General features: G+C 40.5%; 1 protein-coding gene across 12 annotated transcripts in view; it reads right to left on the bottom strand.

The window, feature by feature from the left end:
• The window catches only part of CNTNAP3 (contactin associated protein family member 3), a 200310-nt gene that overhangs the window by 32861 nt on the left and 140155 nt on the right, over window positions 1–27294 (bottom strand). For all 12 annotated transcript variants that reach the window (XM_084994548.1, XM_021072822.2, XM_021072824.2 and 9 more), the window contains 3 exons: window positions 12707–12904; window positions 9126–9282; window positions 2771–2898 (listed from right to left, as the gene is read on the bottom strand). In XM_084994548.1, the coding sequence (XP_084850674.1) occupies window positions 2771–2898; window positions 9126–9282; window positions 12707–12904 (483 nt within the window). The remainder of the gene's footprint in view (window positions 1–2770; window positions 2899–9125; window positions 9283–12706; window positions 12905–27294) is intronic.

Genomic DNA, 27294 nt, shown 5'->3' with positions numbered 1-27294 from the left:
GGCTGTCCTGTCCAGTGCAGAAGACCTCTTTTCTCAGAGCTCTGGCTCCTGCAGGCTTCAGAGGCAGCCTCTGCCACTATTGCCATGGGGCTACCTGGGAACTGAGACCTCAGCAAACAGAGATAAGGGGGAAAAGAGTTTCCTGTGCTCTTGGACGGTTAGGAGTTCCATATTCCCTTCTCCATGCAGGACATAGAGAGCTTCTCCTGGATTTCTTTCCATCTGTGACCCAGTGGCTGAGATGCTGGAGGGAAATCAAATGGTGAATTTTGCTTTCTATTCCCTGCTGCTCTTCATTTTCCAGAGTCCTGAGATAATTGTTTCACACATTCTCTCTAGGTTTTAGGAGTGGATTCAGTAAGAGAAATGGGGTGGGTTGTACCTACTTCATCTTATCCAGGAACAGAACTGTGGTTTGCATTTTTATGTCATGAGTGAGAAAAACAACTCTGCATACTGTTATCAGTAGTCAAGGCACGTTCATAGGCTCCCTACATTTTGACTGTCCACCTCTCAGTATTTTTACTATCTGAAATAGGAAACTCTTACTTTTTTCAATAGTAAGTTTCAGAAATGCCAGGATCCCCTTATACCGCAATACCTCCTATGAGGCCCCAGGGAGGGCTATGGTTTTACAGGACCCAATTCAGTCCTGCCTGGCTTAGAGGGCAGCATGGTTACTGTGACCCTAGTGGACATTGCACTTTGGCCTCTCCTCTGAGATGAGTGCCACTGAAGAGGTTGGAGGCAGAGGGCTGAGGTGACCCCTCTGGCTACCGTGTGGAGTATCAGCTATGGTAGCAGGTAGGCCAGTGATGGGTCCACAACAAAAAGCCTGGCAAAGCGATAATGGAGGTAAATTCTAGAACCATTTTTCAAGTGAGAAGCAATCAGATTTGCCAATGAATTCGATATAGGTTACGATAGAAAAGAGAAATTCTGGAGTTCCCGTCATGGCTCAGCAGAAACAAATCTGACTAGCACCCGTGAGGACACAGGTTCGATCCCTGGCTTTGCTCAGTGGGTTAAGGATCCAGCGCTGTCCTGAGCTGTGGTGTAGGTCACAGATGAAGCTCGGATATGGCGTTGCTGTGGCTGTGGCGTAGGTCAGCGGCTACAGCTCTGATTCGACCCTTAGCCTGGGAATGTCCATATGCCACAGGTGTGGCCCTACAAATATTTAAAAGAGAGAGAGAGAGAGAAAGTTCTGAGTGAACATAATGTCTTCAGTCTAAGGAGCAACAGCGAAAATGGAGTTGCCATGTACTGAGTTGAGAAAGGTTGTTATGGAAATATTTTTTTCTTTTTCTCCTTCCTTCACCCCTCCCTCCTCTCTTTCTCTTCCTCTTTCTTTCTTTCTTTCTTTCTTTCTTTCTTTCTTTCTTTCTTTCTTTCTTTCTTCCTTCCTTCCTTCCTTCCTTCCTTCCTTCCTTTCTTTTTCTTTCTTTCTTTCTTTCTTTCTTTCTTTCTTTCTTTCTTTCTTTCTTTCTTTCTTTCTTTCTTTCTGACAAGTTGAGTTTAAAATGCCAGTGGGAATGAAGAAGCACAGAATAGCCAGTTGGATGCAGGGAGTGGTGAGTTCAGAAAGACTGGGTGCAGGTATGGACGTGGAAGTCATTGCCATCAATGTTGGATTTAAAGTGATGAGATGGTGTGGAAAGATCACCAATGGAGAGCGGGGAGGAGAAAAGCTGGAGAATAGTCTTGGAGGAATTGCAACATTATCCTACTGACAAGATGAAGGAAGACTGGGCAGAGGGGGGAGAGGAAAACCAGAATTTTGTGATATGCTGGCACCAAGTAAAGAAAGTGAATGAAAGAAGAATGAATCATGCAAGGAACCCAAAGTTGCTGACAGGTCAATTCAGATGATATCTGAGAGTAACAACTGGATTTAGCAACCCTGAGGTCTCATTGGTGACCTGGAAAGAGCAGGTTCCGGGGAGCAGTGGAGAAGGCCTGATATTCAAGGGTAGCTAGAAAGAGGGAAATTAAAAATAGAGTCTACCGTAGCTCCTTTTGTGGCTCAGTGGAAACGAACCCCACTAGTATCCTTGAGGACACGGGTTTGATCCCTGGTCTCATGCAGTGGGTTAAAGATCTAGCCTTGCCTCTAGCTTCAATGTAGGTCACAGACATGGCTCAGATCCCACATTGCTGTGGCTGTGGCATAGGCTGGCAGCTACAGCTCCAATTTGACCCCTAGCCTGGAAACGTCCATATGCTGAGGGTTCGGCCTTAAAAGACAAAAAACAAACAAAAAAAATACAGCCTACATATGTTATTTCAGTTATTTTAGGCACATGACAGATACTCAAGAAATCCAGAAGCAGTTGGAAGGGTAAGTAGGGTTAGGTGCATTGAGGCTTCCTGTGTAAATATTGAGAAGGCATTAATGAATGGGTACATTTGATGGGGTCTGTCTTCTCATTTTCTCATTATCTTACAGCACTGATTATCAGGCATCTCAGCACTCAACAGAGTGCCTTATGCTTAATAGGTAAATATTACACCTTTGCTGAATAAGTGATAAGATATTTCAGATCATTCCATGCATCTTTGCAGCAGTAATGTAAATGCTACATAAGAGACATACAATCTAAAGGTGATTTATTTTTTCTCAATTACGTTAATAATATAGACTTATTTTATTACGATAATATGTTCCTCATAAAGTATAGATCATCAGTATAGACAGGCACCTAGATTTCTCATAAGATACTGACATGTGTTAGTAGGCGTCAAGACATTTCATTTTGCCACTACTTACTGTCCCCTGAGCAGAGCAGAGGCCCCAGTGTATAAGCCACTTCAGAATGTGGTCGGCCTGTGTCTCTCATCACAACCTGAGTGACCGGTAGGTGCTCCTTACGGGAAAGGATTACTGTGTCGCTGGTCCTAGAAAACAAATACAACCGTCTTAATATTATTCTGAATAACACACAGAATAGTAACAGTCTTGTATTGCACTTCAAGAGGTATTAAGCTAAATTCATAAATATGTAACAAGGAAATCAAAGGACTCCTCTGAACACTTACAAACAGAGTAATAAACTGAACAAGGTCATCTGAGAACCAGACACCATTATTCATCCATGTGACCACAGAGAAGAAAGAAGGCAAGTCCAAAGTCATGGTCATGGGTACAGACATGAAATTACTTATCAATGCAATTAAGCAGGTCACTGCTCTTTCCAATTCAGCCGCTGTGTAATACTTAGATGCAGAACTTTGGCAAGAGCAGTCTGCCTTCCAAAAAAAAGACGAAGAAAGAAAAAGAAAAAAGACAAAACACCTCACTGACAAGATTTAGGTTTTCAGTTCTCAGGCTTGTTTTTTTTTTTTTACTGAAGTTTCAGAAATCCCTACGGTGGTTATGAAGCATTTCCTTCTTCAATGAAACCATTAATATACTATCAAAATCAAAACAAAATACTGATTCAAAATCATGATGAAGATATGATACAATACACTCCTCAAATTAACAAGTGGGAACATGCATATGGGAAAGTGTCTTGTCAGTGACTCTGTCACCATCCATTCATTCAACAAACTCATCACACATCTTCTATATGCCAGAGCCTGTGTGTTGGGGATAGAAACACAAAACCAACCATCAACGTCCCCCAAAAGTTTAGTGGATGTTATAAATAATAGCAATAACGACTGTAATACTAGCATGTAAGTGATTATTTGGGGAACAATACAATAAAGACTAGAACAGGAGCCAAGACCTGGTGGGTAAGTTGGCTGGATGTTGTACCACCAACATCCTCTCTGGACAAAGTAGGAAGGTTTTCCTACATTCTGTAAATTGCTCATGTTTTAATTGTATACTTCAATTATATGTGTATTTCTGGTTAATGAACAAATAATACTGTGTCTAATTTATTGTTCTTTGTAGAACTTAGTAAGTTCTAACTTCTAACAGTTATAAAGCCACTTTTCACTCCTGTATATACAAGCTGAAACATTTGAAACTGCCACTTGTGCAGGTCCAAAAATTAGCTGTTTCACATGGCTCAACCTAACGACATTGCTGCAAACAAAACAAAACAAAAAACCCCCTCACTTAATAGTTAATCATGCCAATTCTGTCAGGCATCAAAATATTCTTTTAAGTTAGAAAATGGGAAGTTATTAAATTTTAATTTTGTTTAAAAATGTGAACACAGTGACTGGCAGTGCATGTGGTAAGATATGAAAAATATGAACTAAATACCCTGAAATTTAAGCAGTGATTTTTAAAAATAAGATTGCTTCCAAAAATCAGACTCATTTAAACAACATGGCTTTATCTGGTGAAGCCCCTGCGATTCCCGAGGAGGGAAGCACGTAGGCAGATCATCTCAAATATATGACACTTGGGTTTGCTGGGAACAGTGGTCACAAGCTAGACGGTGCCACTACATCACGGGGCAGTGTCAGTCTGGAAATTTATTTTGTGGTAAATGTGGGGATAACATACCAAATTAATCCTGGTATTAAATATCAAGTAAATGTTACAAATAAATATTTTAATTCCCGTGATTACTATTTTGGTAGAATCTGAGAGGAAAAATCTAAGTGTTTCACGGAGAATCTTTGAATTTTAAAGTAGCTTTTAAAAGCTCCATTTTTTAATGTAGGAAAAAGCTGAACTTCAATTCTGTTCTTAACATTGACAACACATCCAAGAGCCCTGAAAAAAAACTTTAAAAAATTATAACGCACATAATGTAAAATGAAAGTCTTTTTTCATTCTGTTGCTTGCAAAGTACCTTCCTGAATATGAGAGGATTTGAAACAATTCTTGTTTTAAAATTCTTTATTAGTACAGGTCATTCCCAATTGCTCATGCTATATGCAAGACATTATATACCATGGTCACCCAAATCATTCAAAACTGCCTAATTTATAGCTATGTCTGTTTTCCTCGTGCTTCTCAGTTCCCCCCACACACACCAAATTTGCAAAAATTGCATCTCTAGGCATGAAAATTTCTCACAACGGTTTTAAACACTCAGTAAGAGAACTTCCAAATTCATCTTTTTTTGTTTCCAGTTTCAAATTATCTAGAAATTATTCTGTTTGTCGTTTATCAGTAGATACTTTTGAGGTATAACAGAGCTTTACCTATTTTGAGTTGGGAAAACTGCAGGAGAGAAATATTGGGTCATTTTTAAGTTTTAAAATTGTTTGGGAGAAAGAGGGACTGGTGACAACATAAATTCCATCACCCAGAATGATGTATTTTGAAAACTCCCAGGCTCTTTATTGGGTTTTGTTGTTCTGTTTGCTCACCCCTTTGTCAAACCCCCTCTGCATGAATAACTGTGGCGTCATAAAACATCTGCGTGTCTGGCTGGGCAGGTCTCTCAACTTTGTTTCTATCTTCAGAATCATCTTAGCTATTCATGAACTATTCCTTCTCAAATAAACGTTAGAACCAGTGTGTCACCATCCAAAAAGATAAACAAATGTTAGCCTGTGCTTGGAATTAAGTGGATCCAAGACAATAATTTGGAGGAGAGATACTTAGTTTTCCTATTTGTGGCAGTAGTGCAAGGTCTCCACTTATTTAGGTCTTCTTGCATTTTCATAATAAAGTTTTATGGTGTCTTTTCCATAAAAGTCTTGCATATTTTTGTTATCTTTATTCTAAGGTACTACACTCTGAGGCTTTAGAAATTAGTTTTTCTAGTATTTTCTTATGGTAACACAGTCTTGATAAGAGCAGCTATTCTCATATTCAGTAAGTAGCTTTACAACACTTTAATTTCAATAATATTTCTCTATACTTTCTTAGTTTTCTTAGTTGACAATCATATTTTCTGGGTAATGTAATCTTTATTTCCTTTTCAATCGTTCCAATCTTTCCAACTATAGTTTTGAATTGTCTCATATATATATATATTTTTAACTTTCTATTACTCATTTCTAACCTAATTGCATTGTATTCAGAGAAACTGTCCATATGCTAACAACTGCTGTTAAATTTTTTGAGTTTCAGTTTATGGAACATTGGGAAAATCAGTTTGCAAAAATACCGTGTGTGTACTTACTTGAGAAAACTGTATTCTGTAAGTTTATTTGTTCAACAAATCATTTATTTCACTTGAAAATATCCTATATCCTTACTAATTTTTGTTCACTTGACTTACCAACTACTAACAGATGTTTAAACTTCTTATCATGGTTGATTTGTGAATTTCTTCTTTTAGTATTGTCAATTTTTTTTCCATATACATTTTGAGTCATTTTTATTAGATACATACAAGTTTAGGATTGTTCGTTTTCTCAGGTGAAATTAAAAACTATCATTGTATAGTAATACTAATCGTTGTCTATATTAAAAACTTTAAAATTTACCTGACTTTTGTGTACATTTGCCTGATAAATTTATTTTATCATTTTGCTTTCAATATGTTGAGGTGTACAAAAAAAGACATAATTGTTTTAATTCAATATGACATCTGGATTTAAATGGATACTTTGGCATGTATATTGTGCATGATTACTCACAGATTTTTATCTTATGCTATATTTGTTTTTGCTTCCTCTTCTTTTTAAAATCTCATTTCCTATCACTTTTGTATTAACAAAGTTTTAGAGACCCCATTTTTCCTTTCTCCCCTCTACTGATTTGATAATTACATGCTTTGTTTTTATTCTTTAGAGGTTACACTTAACACTGTAACATATATACTTTACATGGTATAATTATAATAAACATTTACAAAGCAAGTTTTAAATTTCAGTACTTTTATTTCTAAACATTCTTTTAGTTTTTTTGTAAACTACAATCATCCATGCTAATAGAATCTGATAGCTTTTCTCTTGTTTCAACTCAGTGCACACAGTTATATGTTATCAGTGTCTAGTATTTACCTCTGTGATGTTTGAACCTCTGTGTTTATCGTTCTTTTTTTTTTTTTTGATATTTCCTCCTGCATCTGAGACCTTCTTCTAAGATTGCTTTTTTTTGTTCTGAAAACGATCCTCAAAAATCCCTCTTGTGGGGTCTGCTGGTGGTAAATTTCTTCAGTGTCTGTTTGTTTGGCTCTTCCTTTTATTCTACTGTTTCAAGTATCAGCTGGGTCAGCACTGGGAGTTTGACAGTTACTTATTTCTGCACTGTGAGGGGCGTGTCCTGCCCTCTGTGGTCGGGTTCTATGCAGTTTAGGAAGGTCATCAGGCTGGCTGTCTTTCCTTGTAAGGATCTTCCTTTTATCTCTGCTGCTTTTATTTATTTATTATTTATTTACTTATTTTGTCTTTTTTTGCCTTTTCTAGGGTCACTCCCGCAGCATATGGCTGTTCCCAAGCTAGGGGTCGAATCGGAGCTGTAGCTGCCAGCCTATGCCAGAGCCACAGCAACTCGGGATCCAAGCCGCGTCTGCAACCTACACCACAGCTCACGGCAACGCCAGATCATTAACCCACTGAGCAAGGGCAGGGACCGAACCCGCAACCTCATGGTTCCTAGTCGGATTCGTTAACCACCGTGCCACGACGGGAACTCCGTATCTCTGCTGCTTTTAACATTCTCTTTAGTGTTCTTTGATTTCACCATGGTGTGTCCGGAAATGGAATTACTTGTTTTCATCCTGTTTGGTATTCTAATGTTTTCTCAAATCTAGGAATTTCTCAGCTACCTGAATATTGCCTCTTCTAAATTGCCGCAATTCCTCTCTCCTGAAATGTTAATCAGACACACATTCAGTCTTTTTCACATGACTCCTCCAGGTCGCCGCTTTCCAAACACCCATTTTGCTTTTCCCTGTTTTATACCTTCTGTGTCATGTATTTACACATATTTTCCATTTCACCAATTTTCTGATCACATGTATCTCATATCTGATCCAACAAGTCTTAAACTGGATGATGTCGTCATTGGATAATATTTGCATGTCTAAACACTTCTTTGATTCTTTTGTAAGCCATAATTACCTTCGTTAATAGGATCTGATTGCTTTCTCATGTTTCAATTCCAGTTTTGATGTTTCAAACAGCTCACGTATTTATCGTACATTTTTAATGTATCTATTATCTGAGATTTTTAGGCAGCTCTTCATGGTGGCTTCTGCCTCCCACGTCTGTCCTCCAGTGTTGTATAACCCTGGATTATACATGTTCGGTGGCATTTTATCTGTGAGAATCCGTTGAGGCAGGGGAGGGCAGGACTTCTGTAAGAATCTCGAGCAATCCTACAATGAGCCATTGATGCGGCCAACCTCTGGGCATGCTAACGTAATTCAAGGACCATCCCAGTTATAGAAATTTGGGCTCCAAATCTGTGTGAGAGCAAGTCTGTAGATATGGGTTTTCAGGGAGCTATTTTTTTCTAGAGTGCTGACTGGAAGGCGTGTCCTCATCTACCTTTTCTTTGGATTTTTAGCCTTCTGAGACCTCCAGCTGCATGGTGAGGTCTGTGTATCCCCTTTCATAGGCTCAAGGTATTGTCTGGTTTCCCCTATGTGATTATTTAAGAAAACAACTGGAAATTAGGAAGGTCACCAAACAAGCCTGGATCAGCCTTGGGGTGGTCGCTTTATTAACTGTATTAACAGTAATAAGTCTGATGTTTCACTTTCAATGAATAGGAAACATTAATCTGGTATTCCTGTTTTGTCTTATTAGAAAAACACAATGGACATGGTTAGTTATTCACAGATAAACAGAAAGAGCTACCTAACAGTTTAGGCTTCCAAATAATTATGTCATAGGCATCAAAGTTTATACTTTTACTTGCTAGGAAATACTTTTTTTTTTTTTTTTTTGTCTTTTGTCATTTTAGGGCCACACCCACGGCATATGGAGGTTCCCAGGCTAGGGGTCTAATCAGAGCTATAGCTGCCGGCCTACACCACAGCCACAGCAACGCCAGATCCGAGCCACTTCTGCAACCTACTCCACAGCTCACGGCAACGCCGGATCCTTAACCCACTGAGTGAGGCCAGGGATCGAACCTGCAACCTCATGGTTCCTCATCGTTTCCGCCGCGCCACAACAGGAACTCCGCTAGGGAATACTTTAATGTATTCCGTTTATTTACTGTTGTGTCCAATGTCTGCCTAAGGTACATTGTTCAAGCAATAAAAAAAAAAATTACAGTTTGCACAGGGAAATTATATGGAAATCACCATTCATTCCGGTCAGCATCACAGTTGCAGTAATATTGAGAATCAATGCAGTTCCCCTCTAATCCACAAGTACATTTTTGAGCATCAGGCAGAGAACCTCCCCAGTAAGTGTGTGTTTCATTGGTTCTTCCAACCCACCAGCTCACTGGGGTTCCATCTGAAAGACAAGTATGAGAAAGGTGACACCTACTTTGCCCCCCACTGCCTGCCTCCCCAAAATAGTTCCTTTACTCCCCTCTGTTTAAAACATAGAGAGACTATTTTAGAAGTGAGCATATTTTAACTCAGCAATAGGATCACTTTTAAGAGGACGTCCAGCTGTTTAAAATATATATTTTAATGTCAAGACTTACTTTGTCATCATATTTCTTTTATTAGAAAATAAGCAAGTAGGAACTAACTCATTCAAGCATGATATTTACATATTTCTCTTGAGGACTCCAATCACATAATTTCTTTGGAAAGAGCATTCAAGAAAGAACTGTCATCAAAATAAAAACCAGAGTAATTTATACACTGAATCTGAAATCTCTTTGAGATCTTAAAATGCCATTGAAAAAACTTCATTTTATTATGCAAAAATAAACACATTGGTACTTCTTAGCCTGTCTTAAAAGTTTTCTTGGAGACATATGCTGCTTTCTCACACCAAATAGGTTGCTCTGCATTTGGAAACTAAAGAAATGGCACTGAGAAGCCTTCTTCAGGCCTGAACTGAGTCTTTGATTTGGAACAACTCCCAGACAACAACAGCTCAGTTCTTGAACGCAACTCCCTCCTCAGTGCAATACATAATTAAGTGACCGGGCCAGAGGCTGCCTCAACTCTGCAGGTCTGCTCATGTCTGCCAAAGATGCTGCTGAGACCCTGGTGCATTACAGGACATCTGGGAGGGGTCATCAGAGAAGATGGAACTCGGGGGAGGGGAGAGGGGAAACAGTCCCTACGAAACAGAGAATCGGGGCAGGAGGGGAAACAGAAGTGACATCAAATCACTTGGCTCTGAAAAGGTCCCTATTCATTGTCACATGCTCTTTCAAACTCTTTTAAGTTGTCGCCATCAGGTCACCACCGAGAATCTGAAACAGCATCTCCCTAACTTCCAACCACCATTGCTCATTAAGGCTCCCTGTTCAATGAGACTTCGGCTTCTGCCTCCAACCTCTCAGCTTGTAAAGACACGGACTGCGTTTATTACCACCCACCGCAGCCCAGTGGGTGAGACATATGCCAAGAAATCAATATCGACCATCTTTTTTTTTTTTAATATGTTGAAAACTTATCTCTGGGTGGGGGGTGGAAGATCTTTTTAGCTTCATATTTAATAGATACGTAAGAGGTGTTTTTCAAAATTCCATTTTAAACATGGAAGTATTCAACATGTGCTTCCATAGACTGAAGCACAAAGAGATTATACACAAATGCACCACTGCGTGCCTCCTTTTTTCTCTATAAACTAAGAACCGTCAAGGGTTGTTAAAGGAACAGAATGCATGTGGCTCAATTCAAGATTCCTTTGGGTAACTCAGAGAATTTGCATAAGAAATGATTAAGAATAACATGAAGAAGAACTCGAGGCTGAAATGAAAAGCAGCAGGAGAAACAGGGATGACCAGGCTGCCGGGCTCCACTTCCTCAATTATTTTAGCCCGTGCTTCACTGTCCTCTCCAGCCACAGCTACCATCCTCGGTGACCTCAAGCATTCACAGTGTGGTGACTAAATAGTCAAGGCTTACTGTCGTCTAACTTCATCTTTAGCCACCTGTAATCATGGGCCCTGATGCTGTCTAACAGACACCTTAGAGATGCTGAAGGAAAAATGTTCCAGGACCCTAGTGAGATCTTGGGCTCACTGCTCCCCCCACCAGCCCTCTTGGAAACCAAAACCAATGCTCTACCCCACAAAATTCCTAAGCTACTTGTTTCCCATATTGAGTCCCTTGGTGCTGTTTTCGCACTGCAACCATCTCATGAGGGACCCAAGAGAAGGCTTTGTTGTTTTCACGCCCTCCACCCAAGAGCGGCATCAAAGCTCCACATGCCCATTTGTGTTTATTGATAATACTGAGCAAATCGGTGCAACAACTTTAAGGTGTATCAGACTGCATTCTTTGCCTACCTCATCTCTATTTTAATTAAGCACTTCTGGAAATATATAGGTCTGTATTGAATTTGCTTAAATTTAGTTTGTACTAAAAATTCTCCAGTTGCAGCATATATGAAATGCAAATAACTAGAGCATGTAACGGTAATGAATTCTCTCATTTTGTGTCTTTAGCGGGTGCCTGTCAAGTTTAAAAGTCTTTTCTCTTGTCATCTTTTCCCCTAGCCCCAATGAAATACTTGCATTAAATATTTGTTTTGGTTGTTGCTGCTGCTGCTTTATGTATTTATATTGAAGGGCTAACAACTGAGTAACCCCATGCAAATCAATAGGCAGACACTGGACCTTCATGTGGGGAATCCTTTGCTGCTCTGGGTGGTGTCCAGATTCTGGAATATACTATATTCTAGTATGTATGAGTTTGCTCCCTGACTCACTGGGTGGTTTTGTTTTATGACTTTGTTAGTGGTTGGTTCCAACACTACTCTGACTTTGCCTTGTTTTCCCAGGTTAGACAACCCATAATACTAACTTATTCTCTTGGAGGCAGCTTTCTCATTCTCCTGGGAACATACAGTTTTAGTTCAGTGAGCCATTTGGCAGCAATCAACTATTAGTAAGTACTAAACCCTCTTGCACTAACCACAAATTCAATAAACTGGAGAGGTGCAAATAAGTAGTATTTATTTCATGCAATTTATAGACATGGTGCAATTAAGACCTGGCAAGGTGAGTGCCTTAGCTCTAAAGACTCGGAAAGATAAAATGATTTCCCAAGTCCCATAACTGCTGAGGGACAGGCTAGGGGCTTGAACTCAGAGGACCTGCCTCCTGCCCTCTGCTCACTCCATTCCCCAGATGCCTGATCAGAGAAGGGTCAGGCCAGCCTCCAGAAAAACCAAGCGGTTTCATGAAGGCACTGAGGTTGCACATTCCAACAAGATGAGATATTTCAAAGGAGGAAAATACAAGAGCAAAAGAGAAAGGTTTAAAAGTAGAAATGATATGAAAAATAAACTCTCAGCAGCTATGCTGCATGAAAGAGCCAATGACACCAACATTGTTCCCTAATATATAGTTAGCCAAGACACGAATGGTGCTCAGTCTAGGAGGAATCTTGGGGAATAATCACTTCCAGATAACTAAGCCACGTTGTTGTTAGTGATCTTTCCTAAGATAAAACAGAATTAAGATGTCACTGCCCTTCATGGCGGACGAGCACTGAGCATCCCAGGGGCTTCTAAAGGAGGCTTTTACTGCTCAGTTGCCCGGTTGAGTGTGGAGAGAAACTTCATCTGGGGCTTTGAGCAAAGAGCAACACATTGACTTTGCTCTTTGCTAAAAAGAAAAGTATCTCTGTCATTTCCAGATTGTGACCTGGGCACTCTGGGCACAGAGTCCCATGCATGTGTGGCCCTGGCCATTGTGACACGTGGCAACTATAGCTTGTGATGTCTGATTACTCTGACTACTCACCGTGGGAGGTTGAAGGCCTTGACCTCTTGCAGTGGAAAGTCAGCTGCTGTCGGCAATGGTCTGCATGGTCAATTATGGCCTGGAGCTGGTCCATGCTGGCTGTGTACTTGAAAACCATAGGACGAGGGCTTTCTCCATTCCAGCTTTTGACCCTGACCCAATGGGAGCCATTGTGCTGCACTGAGGTCCATGTGGTGTCTTATGGGCAGAAAAGGGGTTGAGAGGGAGAAAGGAGACTGTGATGAGGATGGAATCATTAAACATAAATAGGAAAATCAGAAGCATCTTTTCTTTGAGTGAAGGGTTTTATTTTTGTAGCCACCATATCTCTTTGAAATTAGAATCGACATGAGTGGAATTCTTACAATGTTAACAATAGGGATTCTCTTCACTGAAATTTGCATTACCATGATTACAGCCAACATTGTCGGGAGGCCAGTTTTTTAAATTCTGTGGTATAATACTCAAAGTTATGAATAGAACATTTTGGTTATTATTATTTTTCTTTTCATTGCTATAAGCAGAAAGCCAAAGGTTATTGTGTAAATATTTACCTTTTTAATAAGCATATTCCTCAATCTGGTGGAGTATCTTTTCCTCTGATAATCAAAGGAATGTGTAAAAGACATTTTTGAGGAATAAGAGGCTCACGTGATCATGCAAAATAATAGAAAATAAGTATTTGGGGGAGTTCCCATGGTGGCTCAGTGGAAGCAAATGTGACTGGCATCCATGAGGACACAGGTTCGATCTCTGGCCTCACCCAGTGGGTTAAGGATCCAGCGTTGCCGTGAGCTGTGGTGTAGGCTGCAGAGGAGGCTCGGATCCTGAGTTGCTGTGGCTGTGGTGTAGGCTGGTGGCTACAGCTCTGATTCGACCCCAGCCTGGGAGCCTCCATATGCGGAGGGTGCAGCCCGAAAAAGAAGAAAGAAAGGAAAGACAGAAAGACAGAAAGAAAGAGAAAAATATTTTTAACAAAAATTGACTAATAATGTGTTAGCAACTCATTCAGAGATCAGCACTAAAAGACACAGTGCCTTGGAGTAAATAGCATGACTATATTCCTGGCAGTAACCATAGCTACACAAATATGTGCTGGAAAATTCTTGCATATTTCTGTGACATTGATTACCTATATTTTTAAAGAGATTTTGAAAAACAATACACACTGCACATTGTTTATAACAGAAGAAAAACACCTTGACTGTTTCTATCTTCCCCGAAATACACCTCCCACCATGAAGGTATAAAAGCTCCCACAGTATAAAATGTCCATGCATCAGAGGCTAAAAGGCTGAGTTCCAGGTGCTTTAATGCAACTATACTTACAAGGTCAAGTCACATCTCTTCCTCTGTAATGTGCATTTGATAAAACGATCAGTCTCCACATAAACTTTCCACAGTACAGGGGCAGGCAATAGTCACGTGGAGTTTAGTTTTAGTTTTTTTTAAGAGCTCATACACGAGCAATATTCAAAAATCAAAACAATGCTACAAGGAACCCACTGTGAAGGCCCTACCCCTGTCCTGCCCTGGGAATTTGGGTCTGGGGCACATTCAACAGCCATACTCGAGACGTTCTAACTGTCAAAGATACTCAGAGATCCAGGGGAAAAAACCTCCAAGGGTCATAGGAAAAACTCTGGATCAAAGCCTATAGAAAAAAAAATTTTAAAATATGCAAAAACTAGCAAGAACAGGAACAAACTGTGAGTCAGCATGACTAATACAGTTTTACATTCAATTAGGAAAAAAGACTTAACAGATCACCTGCCTCTCTCTGCTCACTACAGGGGGTTGTGAGGGTTCCTGCAGCAACGGCTGTGAATATTCCTACAGCAACCTGAATTCCACAGATTTTTTTTTTCCTCTCTTAATCATGTTTTCACTAGACATTTTCTATTTCAACATTTTCATGGAAAATTACTTAAATGGGCCTGATTATTTTTTGTAATTACCTACTCCCATTCACCCTTGGGGCTCCTTCCATCAAATGAAATGCAGGTAAAAAGGAGCCACGCAGAAGATGGTGTTAGGCTTGGGAGTTCATCCATTATAATGCCATTGTGACATTTATTTTCATGACGTAGGGCACAAAGAAAAATGATGTGCCTGAAGAGTTCCTGTAGGCTAGTGGTCAGTATGATAGATTTATGGGCTTGCATGGCTAAGGTGTAATAACAGAAATCTTTTCAAGTGGAGAGAAGAGGAAGGTTAGAAAGAACCTCAAAACTGGACTTCTGAAAAAAAGAATACTTTATATGATTGCCCTATTTAGAAATAGTATGTGGAAGATCCCAACGAAGACACATTATGTTTCCCTAATATCCCACAGGATATCATTTTCATAGCTTTCAAAACTATGATTAAGAAAGAACTTTCTGAGGAGTTCCCGTTGTGGCTCAGCAGTAAGGAACCCAACTAGTATCCATGAGAATGCAGGTGTGATCCCTGGCCTCATTCAGTGGGTTAAGGATCCGGAGTTGCCATGACTTGAGGTGTGGGTTGCAGATGCGGCTTGGATCTGGCATTGCTGTGGCTGTGGCTATGGCTGGCAGGTGCAGCTTCAATTCAACACCTAGCCTGGGAACTTCAATGGGCTGCAGGAGCAGCCCTAAAAAGTAGGAAAAAAAAAAAAAGAGAGAGAGAGAGAGAGAAAGAACTTTTTGAGATGCAGCATAATCTGAACTTCCAAGCAGGAGGAGACAGACAGGAATTTGAGTAACCAGCATGATGGAAAAATACTTAGCTATTATTCGCTCTAGTCTGAAGCACGATTTTGGAGCTGAGGAAATTATTTTTAATAGTGGACAGATTTCAACAGGATTTTTCAACTAACATGGAATTAGACCCCATCAGATCCTATTTCTTCAACTCACTGGAGCCTTTCCTCTACACACAAGCAGGGAAATCACTTGCGCAGTAAAATGAACCTGTAGCCAAGGTTTGGTAAGCAGTCTCTAAGTGACGCTGACTTACCGTATCACATGACATCCCCAAGTTTCTGTTTATTTTGCCAAATTATATCCACTTTGCAAGGGGCAACACTTCCTTGACTTACTATAAACTGTGTAACAGCTGCTGAACTATACAGGGAGTCTTTTATAGGAAAATGGGTAGCTGGATGGAAAAAGAAATACATTTATTTTACATGTTCAAGTAAATGTAAATTGCAAGCATATCTGCTATGCTCATTTCCATCTTTCTGAGGGGGTAAAAAACCAGAAAAAGACTTCATCCCAAAAAAAACCTAATGCCTTTATAGTTGGTGGACCCATCATCACTCATGATCTGGGAATCGACCCCGAGGAAAGTTAGGGCAAAAATCTCTTCTCCTACGGATGCCTGAAATGAAGTCCAATCTGTGTCCAGACACCGCCTCTTGGGAAATGAAGCCAGCTGCCTCCATTTCTTCTGATGGGAATAAGGTGCATGTTCTTATTCCCAGAAGTCTCAGGAGGCAATATGCCAGATGATTAAACTTGCCATATCTATCTCCAGATAAACAACAGGTGAAGAAGATGCATGCACGATGATTAATAAGGGCAGATTAACGTCAATGCTGGCAGCCATTCCTTAATCATCAAAGATGGTCTGACTAGTCCAAAAGAGACCCAAGACAGCCTTCTCAGAGCTTCTCCCAGCGTGCAAACCACCCAGAGAGAAAACCATCACAACTGGTGTTATCTGTCATCCAGCCTAACTCTCTTGTCACACAGATAAGAAAATGGAAGTCTAGAAAATCTCACTGGCCCAACTTCATGAAACCATGTAACTTTGCCATACATTTCTTTTTCTTTGCACCTGCAGCAGATAGAGGTTCCCGGGCTAGGGGTCTGGTCAGAGCTGCAGCTGCTAACCTACACCACAGCGCCCAGCAACACAGGATCCGAGCTGTGTCTCCGACCTACAGAGGAGCTCGTGGTAGTGCTGGATCCTTAACCTACGGAGCGGGGCCAGGGATCAAACCCGAGTCCTCAAGGATCCTAGCAGGGTTCATTACCACTGAGCCACAATGGGAACTCCTGCCACACATTTCTAAGCAACACAAGTGTGAGTGGCTGAGCCTTGTGAGTAGGCGAAGTTCTCACAGGCTGCTGAGGTCCATAATCTTCCCGGAGTGTCCTACGTGCAGCTGAGCCCTCCCCTACATTTCCAGTGGAAAAACTCCAGAAGAAAAAAGACGTAGGTCACGGACATTTCTGTGCCCATCGTGTTGGTAATGGCCAACTGCACTGCTCTGAATGTCCAGTGGGTGCCCTGAGGAAGGTGGTGGTCTGCCCTTACCTAGCCCTGCCCTGGAACTCAGAGGCACCAGGCCCTGCCCTGTCATCTGTCTGCCAAGGCCAAGGAGGACTGGGTGCATGTGTTTTACTGCAGGAGAGAGATGACAGTTCTAGGCAGATGGCCTCCAGGGCCTGGAAGGGTCCGAGGTGGTATTGGTCCTGGCCTTACACCTGTGGGTCCTTCCTGATCAATATTTGCGAGAGGGTCCTCATAAGGGCAGCCCTTCTTGGCACAATTCTGGGGCCTTGAGGTTTTTCATGATGTACCTTAATTTTGTTTTCTTTTTATGGCCACATATGGAAGTTTCAGGGCTAGGGGTCAAATTGGAGTGCAGCTGCAGGCCTACACCACAGCCACCCTGCTGGGTATAAGCCATATCTGTGACCTACACAGTAGCTTGAGGCAATGCCAGATCCTTAACCCACTGAGTGAGGACAGGGATGGAAGCCACATCCTCGCAGATACTATGTCAGGTTCTTAAACTGCTGAGTCATGGCAGGAACTGCCTGTTTAAAAAACTACATTTAAGGAGTTCCCATTGTGGCTCAGTGGTAAGGAACCTAACTAGTATCCATGAGGGCGTGGGTTCGATCCCTGGCCTCGCTCAGTGGGTTAAGGATCTGGTGTTGCCGTGAGCTGTGGTGCAGGTCACAGATGCGGCACGGATCTGGCATTGCTGTGGTATAGGTTGGCAGCTGCAGCTCTGATTCGACCCCTAGCCTGGGGGCTTCCATATGCCATGGGTGCGGGCTTTAAAAAAATAATTAAAGTAAATTAAATTTAAAAAAATAAAAATAAAAAACTGCCTTTAGTAGCTGAGGGAAGCTGGCTAGAATAACGTCCCTTCAGTGGGGGCAGAAAGGGTTCCTCTGGGCAAAAACCAGTATAAAAGAGATGCAGGCTCATGGTGTATGATAATCATCAAAGAGCAGCTCTTCTTTCTTTTTTTCTTAGAAATCCTACATTTTGACATCATAGAATTGTTTGTAAGAAGCATTAGCTCCAAACAAAACTTGCCACACGTGGTAAATGTACAGTGATGTCATGCTTCCTGCCAAATCCCAGTTTTTCTACTGCAAAGCTGAGAACAACAAAATCACAACTCTTTCTAAGCAAAGAAAATATATGTCGCAACAGTTGTGTATTTGTTCATGAAAGAAACGCTCCGATCCACACTCACTGTCTTTCCGACACATTTCCAACAAGTGCTGATATCTACTTAAAACAGCAAATGCAAAACATATCATATTCATAACATTTCCAGTTAGTTGAATTAACATCTGTCTACCTCACTGGTCTGAAGGTCTATGAAAGCAGTTAATTTTCCTTTCATTCCTCAAACACAGCATAGTGCCTGGAAGTTTGTAGTACAAAGTAAGTGTGTAGAATGATTGAATGAAGGCATGAATCGAGTAAATAACTGAAAAGGGAGCTGTTTGATTACGCCAAGGTAGGAATTCTAGCAAGAGCAGAGTGAAAGAAAGAAATTCTATACAAATACACAAATGTAAAACACCTGTCTGGGTCTATCTGTACCCATCTATAGAGGAATTTTTTTTTAAATGACATGAGTTATATGTGTAAGACAGTTGGGCTGATTGTCCTTTACTAAACCACAGTGCTGGAGGCCCTACACAATTTGTGATGCAGGGAAAAGGGTTGTTTAAGAAACATGATTGCTTGGTTTGCATAAAGGTAAGTGACTCAGTGAAAATAAGAAGTGCTGGATTATTAATTTGCTGAGTCAATAAATCAAGATCTGAGTGGAGTGGGGTGTTCATCAAGCCTCCAGGTGATTCTTTTTTTTTTTTCCTCTTCTTTTTTTTTTTTTTTTTTGGCGTTTTAGGGCTACACCTGCAGCATATGGAGGTTCCCAGGCTAGGGGTCAAATCGGAGCTGTAGTTGCCAGCCACAGCCACAGCAATGCTGGATTCTTAATCCACTGAGCAAGGCCAGGGCTCAAACCTTCATCCTCATGAATATTAGTCGGGTTTGTTACCTCTGAGCCAGGACGGAAACTCCTCCAGGTGATGTTTATGGACCGGAAGTTGAGTCACTGCTCTGGCTGTAACCCATCTTCTGCCTGTGACAATTATTCTCACAATGCACTGAGAGCCAGTTTCTGAAGCCCACAGCTATGAAAATAGAAAACAACCAACCTACATTTAGGGTGGGCACAAACAGCCCTATCTGTCTCAGCTGGCAAAGTCATTGGTGTTCCTCATTTTGTCCTCGAGAAATTATGTTCTATTTCTTCTTTTTAGAAAGGGAATAGATCTGGCAACAAATTTCACAAGCAGTCCATTCAATATGGTTTACCTTTTCGTCTTTGTTTTGGTTGTTTCTGTACTAATGGTACTAAAATGCATGCAGAGTATGTCTTAGTACTGCGTGTTTGAAGGCTATTATCAAGGATATAATTTTAGCCATTGATTTAGAATTTCATTTTTTCAATCTATTTTTCCAAGTGTTAGTACTTGTGTTTTGTAATTAGAGAATGTTTAATTGTCCACAGGCATCATAGCATCACATAGAAGGCAAAATTGTCATAGTGGACCTATGTCAGGTTGGGAGAAAAGAATTAGGACTCTAAGATCTTCCTCTATCAATAAGTAGATTTGTCAAAGGGGACCTTATATGACCTTTGGGACCATTTAGCTGTAACTCTGGTTCATTCCTTGGGTTTTTGCTAGGAGTCATCTGAATGTTTTTAATTTTTGATTAAATACGTTGCTGGAAATATTCGTTGGCCTTTGGATTGGCCTGTATGGTTCTTTGTCTTTAGCACCTTGCTTTCCCTATGACTTTGAGTTTATTAAAAATCCTTTAATATTACTTGGAAATTCTCACGGAAATATTTTAATTCCTGCTCTTCATTCTGTTTGTGTATGTGTGTAAGTCCCATGATCCACGTAATGTTCCATCTCAATCATAATTTTGGAACATTATCTCAACAATGTTGAGAATCCAACAACATGTAAAACAGATCACACACCACGACCAAGTAGGATTCACTCCAGGTTCACAAGGATGGTTCAACGTATGCAAATCAATCAACATCATACACAACATTAACAAGAGAAAAGTCAAAAACCACATGATCATCTCAATAGATGCAAAAAAAGCATCTGACAAAGTCCAACATCCATTCATGATCAAAACTCTTACCAAAGTGGGTATAGAGGGAACATACCTTGACATAATAAAAGCCATGTATGACAAACCCACAGCAAATATAATACTCAATGCAGAAAAGCAGAAAGCCTTCCCACTAAAATCTGGAACAAGACAAGGATGCCCACTCTCACCACTGTTATTCAACATAGTACTAGAAGTCCTAGCCACAGCAATCAGACAAACAAAAGAAATAAAAGGTATCCAAATTGGAAGAGAAGAGGTAAAATTGTCACTGTATGCAGATGACATGATACTACATATAGAAAACCCTAAGAACTCAGCCCAAAAACTACTCAAACTGATCAAAAAATTCAGCAAAGTAGCAGGATATAAGATTAACATTCAGAAACCAGTCACATTTCTGTATATTAACAGTGAAATATTAGAAAGGAATAAAAAAATACAATACCTTTTAAAATTGCACCCCAATAAATCAAATACCTGGGGATAAACTTGACCAAGGAGGTGAAAGACTTATATGCTGAGAACCATAAAACATTAATCAAGGAAATTAAAGAGGATGCAAAGAAATTCCATGTTCCTGGGTTGAAAAAATTAATATTGTAAAAAAGACCATACTACCCAAAGCAACCTACAGATTCAATTCAATCCCTATCAAATTACCCATGACATTTTTCACAGAACTAGAACAAACAATCCAAAAATTTATATGAAACCACAAAAGACCCAGAATTGCCAAAGCAATTCTGAGACACAAAAAACCAAGCAGGAGGCATAACTCTCCCAGACTTCAAGCAATATTATGAAGCCACAGTCATCAAAACAGTGTGGTACTGGTACCAAAACAGACAGACAGACCAATGAAACAAAATAGAGAACCCAGAAATAAACCCAGACACCTACGGTCAATTAATCTTCAACAAAGGAGGCAAGAATATTCAATGGGAAAGACAGTTGTTTCAGCAAGTGGTATTTGGAAAACAGGACAGCTGCATGTAAATCAATGAAACTGGAACACACCTTCACACCATGCACGAAAATAAACTCAAAATGGCTTAAAGACTGAAATGTAAGACAAGACACCATCCAACTCCTAGAAGAGACCACAGGCAAAACATTCTCTGATATCAACCTTACAAATGTTTTCTCAGGTCAGCCTCCCAAAGGAACAGAAACAAAAGCGAAAATAAACCAATGGGACCTAATCAAACTGACAAGCTTCTACACAGCAAAGGAAACCAAAAAGAAAACAAAAAGACAACTTACAGAATGGGAGAAAATAGTTTCAAATGATGCAACAGACAAGGGCTTAATCTCTAAAATATACAAACAATTTATACAACTGAACAGCAAAAAAACCCAACAATCTAATTTAAAAAATGGGCAAAAGACTTGAATAGATATTTCTCCAAAGAAGATATACAGATGGCCAACAAGCACATAAAAAAATGCTCCACATCCCTGATTATTAGAGAAATGCAAATCAAAACTACTATGATGTACTACCTCACACATGTCACAATGGCCATCATTAATAAGTCCACAAATAACAGATGCTGGAGGGGGTGTGAAGAAAAGGGAACCCTCCTGCACTGTTGGTGGCAATATAAGCTGGTACAACCATTATGGAGAACAGTATGGCGGTACCTTAGAAATCTACACATAGAACTACCATATGAACCAGCAATATACCCAGACAAAACTTTCCTTGATAAAGACACATGCACCCGTATGTTCACTGCAGCACTATTCACAATAGCCAAGACATGGAAACAACCTAAATGTCCATTGATAGATGATTGGATTAGGAAGATGTGGTATATACACACAATGGAATATGACTCGGTCATAAAAAAGAACAAAATAATGCCATTCGCAGCAACATGGTTGGAACCAGAGACTCTCATACTAAGTAAGTCAGAAAGAGAAAGACAAATACCATATGATTTCTTTTATATCTAGAATCTAATAAATGGCAAAAATGAACCTTTCCACAGAAAAGAAAATAATGGACATGGAGAACAGACTTGTGGTTGCCAAGAGGAAGGAGGAGGGAGTGAGAGGGACTGAGAATTTGGGGTTAACAGATGCAAACTATAGCCTTTGGAATGGATAAGCAATGAGATCCTACTGTATAGCACTGGGAACTATGTCTGGTCACTTGTGATGGAGCAGGATAATGTGAGAAAAAGGAATGTATACATGTATGTGTGACTGGGTCACATTGCTGTGCAGTAGAAAATTGCCAGAAAGAACACTGTAAATCAGCTATAATGGAAAAAATAAAAATCATTATAAAAAAATAAAAAAATAAATTGCCCACAATTCAGAGAACGAAAAATAATAATAATTTTGGAACATTAGAACATTTATCTTTTCACATAGAACAAGAATATATCAATCTCAGGAGTTTTATTTTAGAGAGAGGCAACTATAAACTTCTCTAAAAACTTAATTACCCAAAAGGCACTGAGACACAATAATCTGTACTTCATGTTAGTTCATTTCCAACATAATATAAAGACATGAATAGGTATTAAGTGTTCTTTGATAATAAAAATTTATACATCAATCAATCACTAAATTGTTAGCAATGTTTTTCATGAATTCCTAAACACGCACACACACACACACGCACACACTTTAAAGCTCTTAAAACATTCCACGATTAAGTTAGAGAGTTCAGAAGATATTTAATTTACAGAATTAATGCCTTACACTTTATCTTAATATATGTGAACAATTTCTGTTGCATTTGTGGGTGCATCAGAGCCACAAGAACTCAGTGATGGATCATTAAGCCTCACCCACAGCAACCTATATAAATAGGAACAAGAGGATAATTGCTTGGACCGTGAAATGAAGAGTTGCACCAAAATTTTACATCTGCATTGGTTTTAATTCTCCATTCTGTGATGCCCTCGGCTCCTTTTCCATTTTAATTTTTTTTGAAGGTAGCATAGGCTGTGCACACTAAAATCAAAGATCCTTGGCTTCATGACAGTGGTTTCTAAACCTTCATATAAGAATCTCCAGAGAAGTTTAATAAAATACAGCCTCTCCTGAGATGCTGCCCCTCTGGGGATATGTGTGTGGGGACATGGAGAGGCCCTATGCTGTGGGACAGTGTCCACTAGTGACAGTATAGCAAACGGAAACCTGCTGGTCAGGTTATATGTGTAAAGATACACCCAAACTTTGTGTGTGTGTGTGTGTGTGTGTATTTTTTTCTTTTTATGGACTCACCCAAGGCATATGAAAGTTACCAGGCCAGGGGTCGAATTGAAGCTGCAGCTGTGGCGCATGCCACAGCCATAACAATACCAGATCCAAGCCACATCTGTGAACTATGATGCAGCTTGTGGCAACAATGGATCCTTAACCCACTGAGAGAGGCCAGGGATCAAACTCGCATCCTCACAGAGACAACAGTGGGTCCTCAACCCATTGAGCCACAGCACAAGCTCCCCCAAATTCGATTTTTAAGAGTTTATATTGCCAACAATAATATACCCTCCCAACAGGCTTTAAGAAGATACACTTGTTTTTATAACCAAGGGTTCCTCGCTACATAACTAAATGGCTAATAGCCCAAATTTCACATATTCCCAGCTTGAATCTTGGTCTTCCCTTTCAGACATGATCCTCCCCAAGAATTTTCCAATTCCACCTTCCTTCCAGGGCTCAGATTCAAACACAGGAGCCCTGCCTGATGCCTCTCTTTCTCTCAGCCCACATCCAGTCCACTGGTTCTAACTCAACCTTTCTCCCCTCCTCCTCTGCTCCCACTCTGCTCCATGCCACCATCATCTTGGCTCAATTAGCCAAACAATGTCCTAACTGGTCATCTTGCTTCCTCTTGGTGTGCCATGATGGCGTGCATCCTGGACTGGCCCTTTCCAGCTACAGGACTTGAGGAAAGGCCACCTTCTGGTCCTTCCGCTCGAGTCTGTCCAACGCACCAGGCTCCCCATGGCTCCAGGCCTTCTGCAACTTGCCTCCTCCCTCTATTTGAAGGCTCCACTTCAGGGTTTTTCGGGGTTGCTTCTTTGATGTGGTTGGCTGCTGTGTAGTCTTGCAATTGAATCCTTTGCTCATCCCTCCATTTAAAATTGTAACCCACCCTTCCATAGTCTGTGCCCCTGTTCCCTGCTTTGCTATGCCTCACGGCACCCTCAAGCCTCCCAACATGCCACATGTTCAACGGGCTGTTGTCAGTGGTCTGGGTCCCCACCCCAGGAAGGGCTCCCCACCAGAGGAGGGAGGTGTTCAGCTTCACTCTTCACCGTGGCTGCAGCCATGCTTGGCACAGAGCAGGCACTGAGTGCATGTGTGTTCAATGTCCTAAGAAGCGTTTTTGCAAATCCTCATTTTTGTGCCTTTGCTTAGCCATTTCTTCAGGTCACCCCGGGGAAGGAAATGATTCTCTTCCTCAGCAGACAGGGGTTAAGGCCATCACATGGACAAATGGACCAGGAGGGTTGATGAGCAGATTTTGCCTTTTCCCTCCCTTATTTAGAGCCTCTTTCTCATTTCTAAAATATGAAAAATCTGCTTACATATCATCAGGTATTATCCTAAGTTAACTGAAATTAAAAGCTGATCATCTGTTTTTACCGTTTTTTGCATCTCTAGGAGGGGGTGCCAAGATTCACTCTGAAAAGGTAACAAAAACTGCATGGAATCAAAACACATTAGCCATTGTATCAAATTAGTATTGAAACAAAACGCCTTTGAGACAGTTATACATTCCAAATGGGTTTTATAAAATATGCACAACGAAAGCCTCATGGAGAAGCCTAGATCACATGTTCACTCTGATGACTAAAATGTTTTCCTTTTGTTAAAACCATAAACTGCATCGGCTCTCAGTTACTTCTCTCGGCAGCAAGTATCTCTTTTCATATACTTGACCTTGGCCTTACCAAACCTGCCAACAGTTAATCATCAACGAAAGAACTTTAGTCACTGAAATCTCTTGGAACATGCCAGTGGGGATCATTTTCACCTTTCTAGGAATCTTGGAATTTTTCAGCATATATGGAAATTGGCTCCTAGGATTAAACCCAGATAACATGTATATAAAAATCCTTATCTTGCCCTAGACTTCTGTGGTAATTAAGAACCTAACTGATGAAAGGAAAACATATTATTATTATTTTCCTGCTTTTTTAAGCCTGCGCCTGTGGCACATGGAACACATAGAAGTTCCCAGGCTAGAGGTCGAACTGGAGCTACAGCTGCCAGCCCAAGCCACAACAATGCAGGATCTGAGCCACATCTGTGACCCACACCACAGCTCATGGTGATGGCGGACCCTTAACCCACTGAGCGAGGCCAGGGATTGAACCTGCAAGCTCATGGATGATGGATGGGCTCATAACCCTCTGAGCCACAGCAGGAGCTCCTGGGATGCTAGCATCTTTAGTTAGCTTTCTTTGTTCTTGGCCTTCACTTGCGTCATGGTGATGAAAGCAAATTAAAGCATAAACTGAATACTTTGTTATAAAATACCGCATTCCAGTATATCTAGAAAGATCCTGTTGGCTGATTGATCACCATTTCACACATCTTTTGGTGAAAGTTAAGTCAATGTATTTAACTCTGTCATCACACTGCAATATTTTGGTCAGTATATATGGTAAAATGTTCACTCCAAAGCCCAAAACAGCCATACTTGTATCCAGTGCAACAGTCTCCAAGTTCTTACATTTTCTATACCAACTTCAGGAGTAGTTGAGGGCTGGATGATACATTTGGCCAAATTCAGATCAAACCATACAATGAACCACTGCAGAAATGCTCAAACTTTGTTTCATGTATGAAATGATAGTAGGTAGAAAACTTGCCCCCAAGATTGTAAGCTACTCACAGGAGTACCTTTGTGGCTCAGCTGTTAACAAACCCGATGAGGATCCAAGAAGGTGCAGGTTCAACCCCTGGCCTCGCTCAGTGGGGTTGAGGATCTGGCGTTGCCATGAGCTGTGGTGTAGGTCATGGACTCGGCTTGGATCTGGCATTGCTGTGGCTGTGAGCTGTGTCTGGCAGCTGCAGCTTTGATTTGACCTCTAGCCTGGGAACTTCCATATGCTGTGGCCCTTAAAAAAAAAAAAAGATTGTAAGCTACTCACAAGCCACTATCATAAATCTACCCATAGCCACAAGTGCAGCCCTAAAAAGACAAAAAAAAAAAAAAAAAAAAAAAAGAAGAAAAAAGAAAATTACCCATAAATAATTCTCTCCTTGTGGAAATTACAGCCCTGTTAGAGTGACATGTAGCCAATATTATAGACAAATCAAATTATAACTAAATTATAGTCTCCTTAGAACCATCTACAGTGGATTTTTTCTTTCTGAACATTGTCTTAGAATTTGCAGAGTCAAACTCTCTGACTGGTTGTTGTAGTAACGATTATGTTGACACTGCCAGAAGAACAGAGAATTTTCTGAAGGAAGTTTGTTCTCTTTCTATTGGTGAAACATTGCCTGACCATGGAGGAAGTTATGGGTACAGACGCACATAGATACAGGTACAGATGAGGTATAAAGAGTTTGTATCGATTCCATCAGAGCACTTGTCACTCATAACAGTGGGTGCTTTGGTCTTTTGCGCTCCTATGCTTGTAGGCAGAAACGTGAAATTTAAAAGAATGAAATACTTTTTGACATGATGTCATCAACAAGTTCTTTAATATATCATTGGGTTTCCGAGCAAAATATTATTTATACAGTTGGACATGAACATGTCATTACCTGAACTGTATACACTTTAGAAACATTTATTATCTCCTAGAAAAACTCATGTGATTAAAGATTCAAAAGCATACAAGTGAATGTGTTCATCAATTTAAAAAGTGAATATTCTCCTTGGCCTTTTTTCTTTGTTTAGGGTCACACCTACGGCACATGGAAGTTCCCAGGGCTAGGGATTGAGTCAGACCTGTAGCTGAGGCCTATACCACAGCCACAGCAATGCCATATCCAAGCCACATCTGTGACCTATGCTCTGTTTGTGACAACACCAGGTCCTTAACCCAAGGAGCAGGGCCAAGGGTGGAACCTGCATCCTCACAGACACTATGTTGTGTTCTTAACCCGCCGACCCACAGTGGGGACTCCAGCCCTTGGCATTTATTGACATGAACTAAGAAATAAAGTTTATC

Source organism: Sus scrofa, chromosome 14, assembly GCF_054392235.1.
Source record: "Sus scrofa isolate SSC_HxYL_T2T_F1_AM1 chromosome 14, Sscrofa_HxYL_maternal_Yorkshire_Landrace_v2.0, whole genome shotgun sequence".
Lineage (NCBI taxonomy): Eukaryota > Metazoa > Chordata > Mammalia > Artiodactyla > Suidae > Sus > Sus scrofa.
This window is presented reverse-complemented; position numbering and strand designations above follow the sequence as displayed.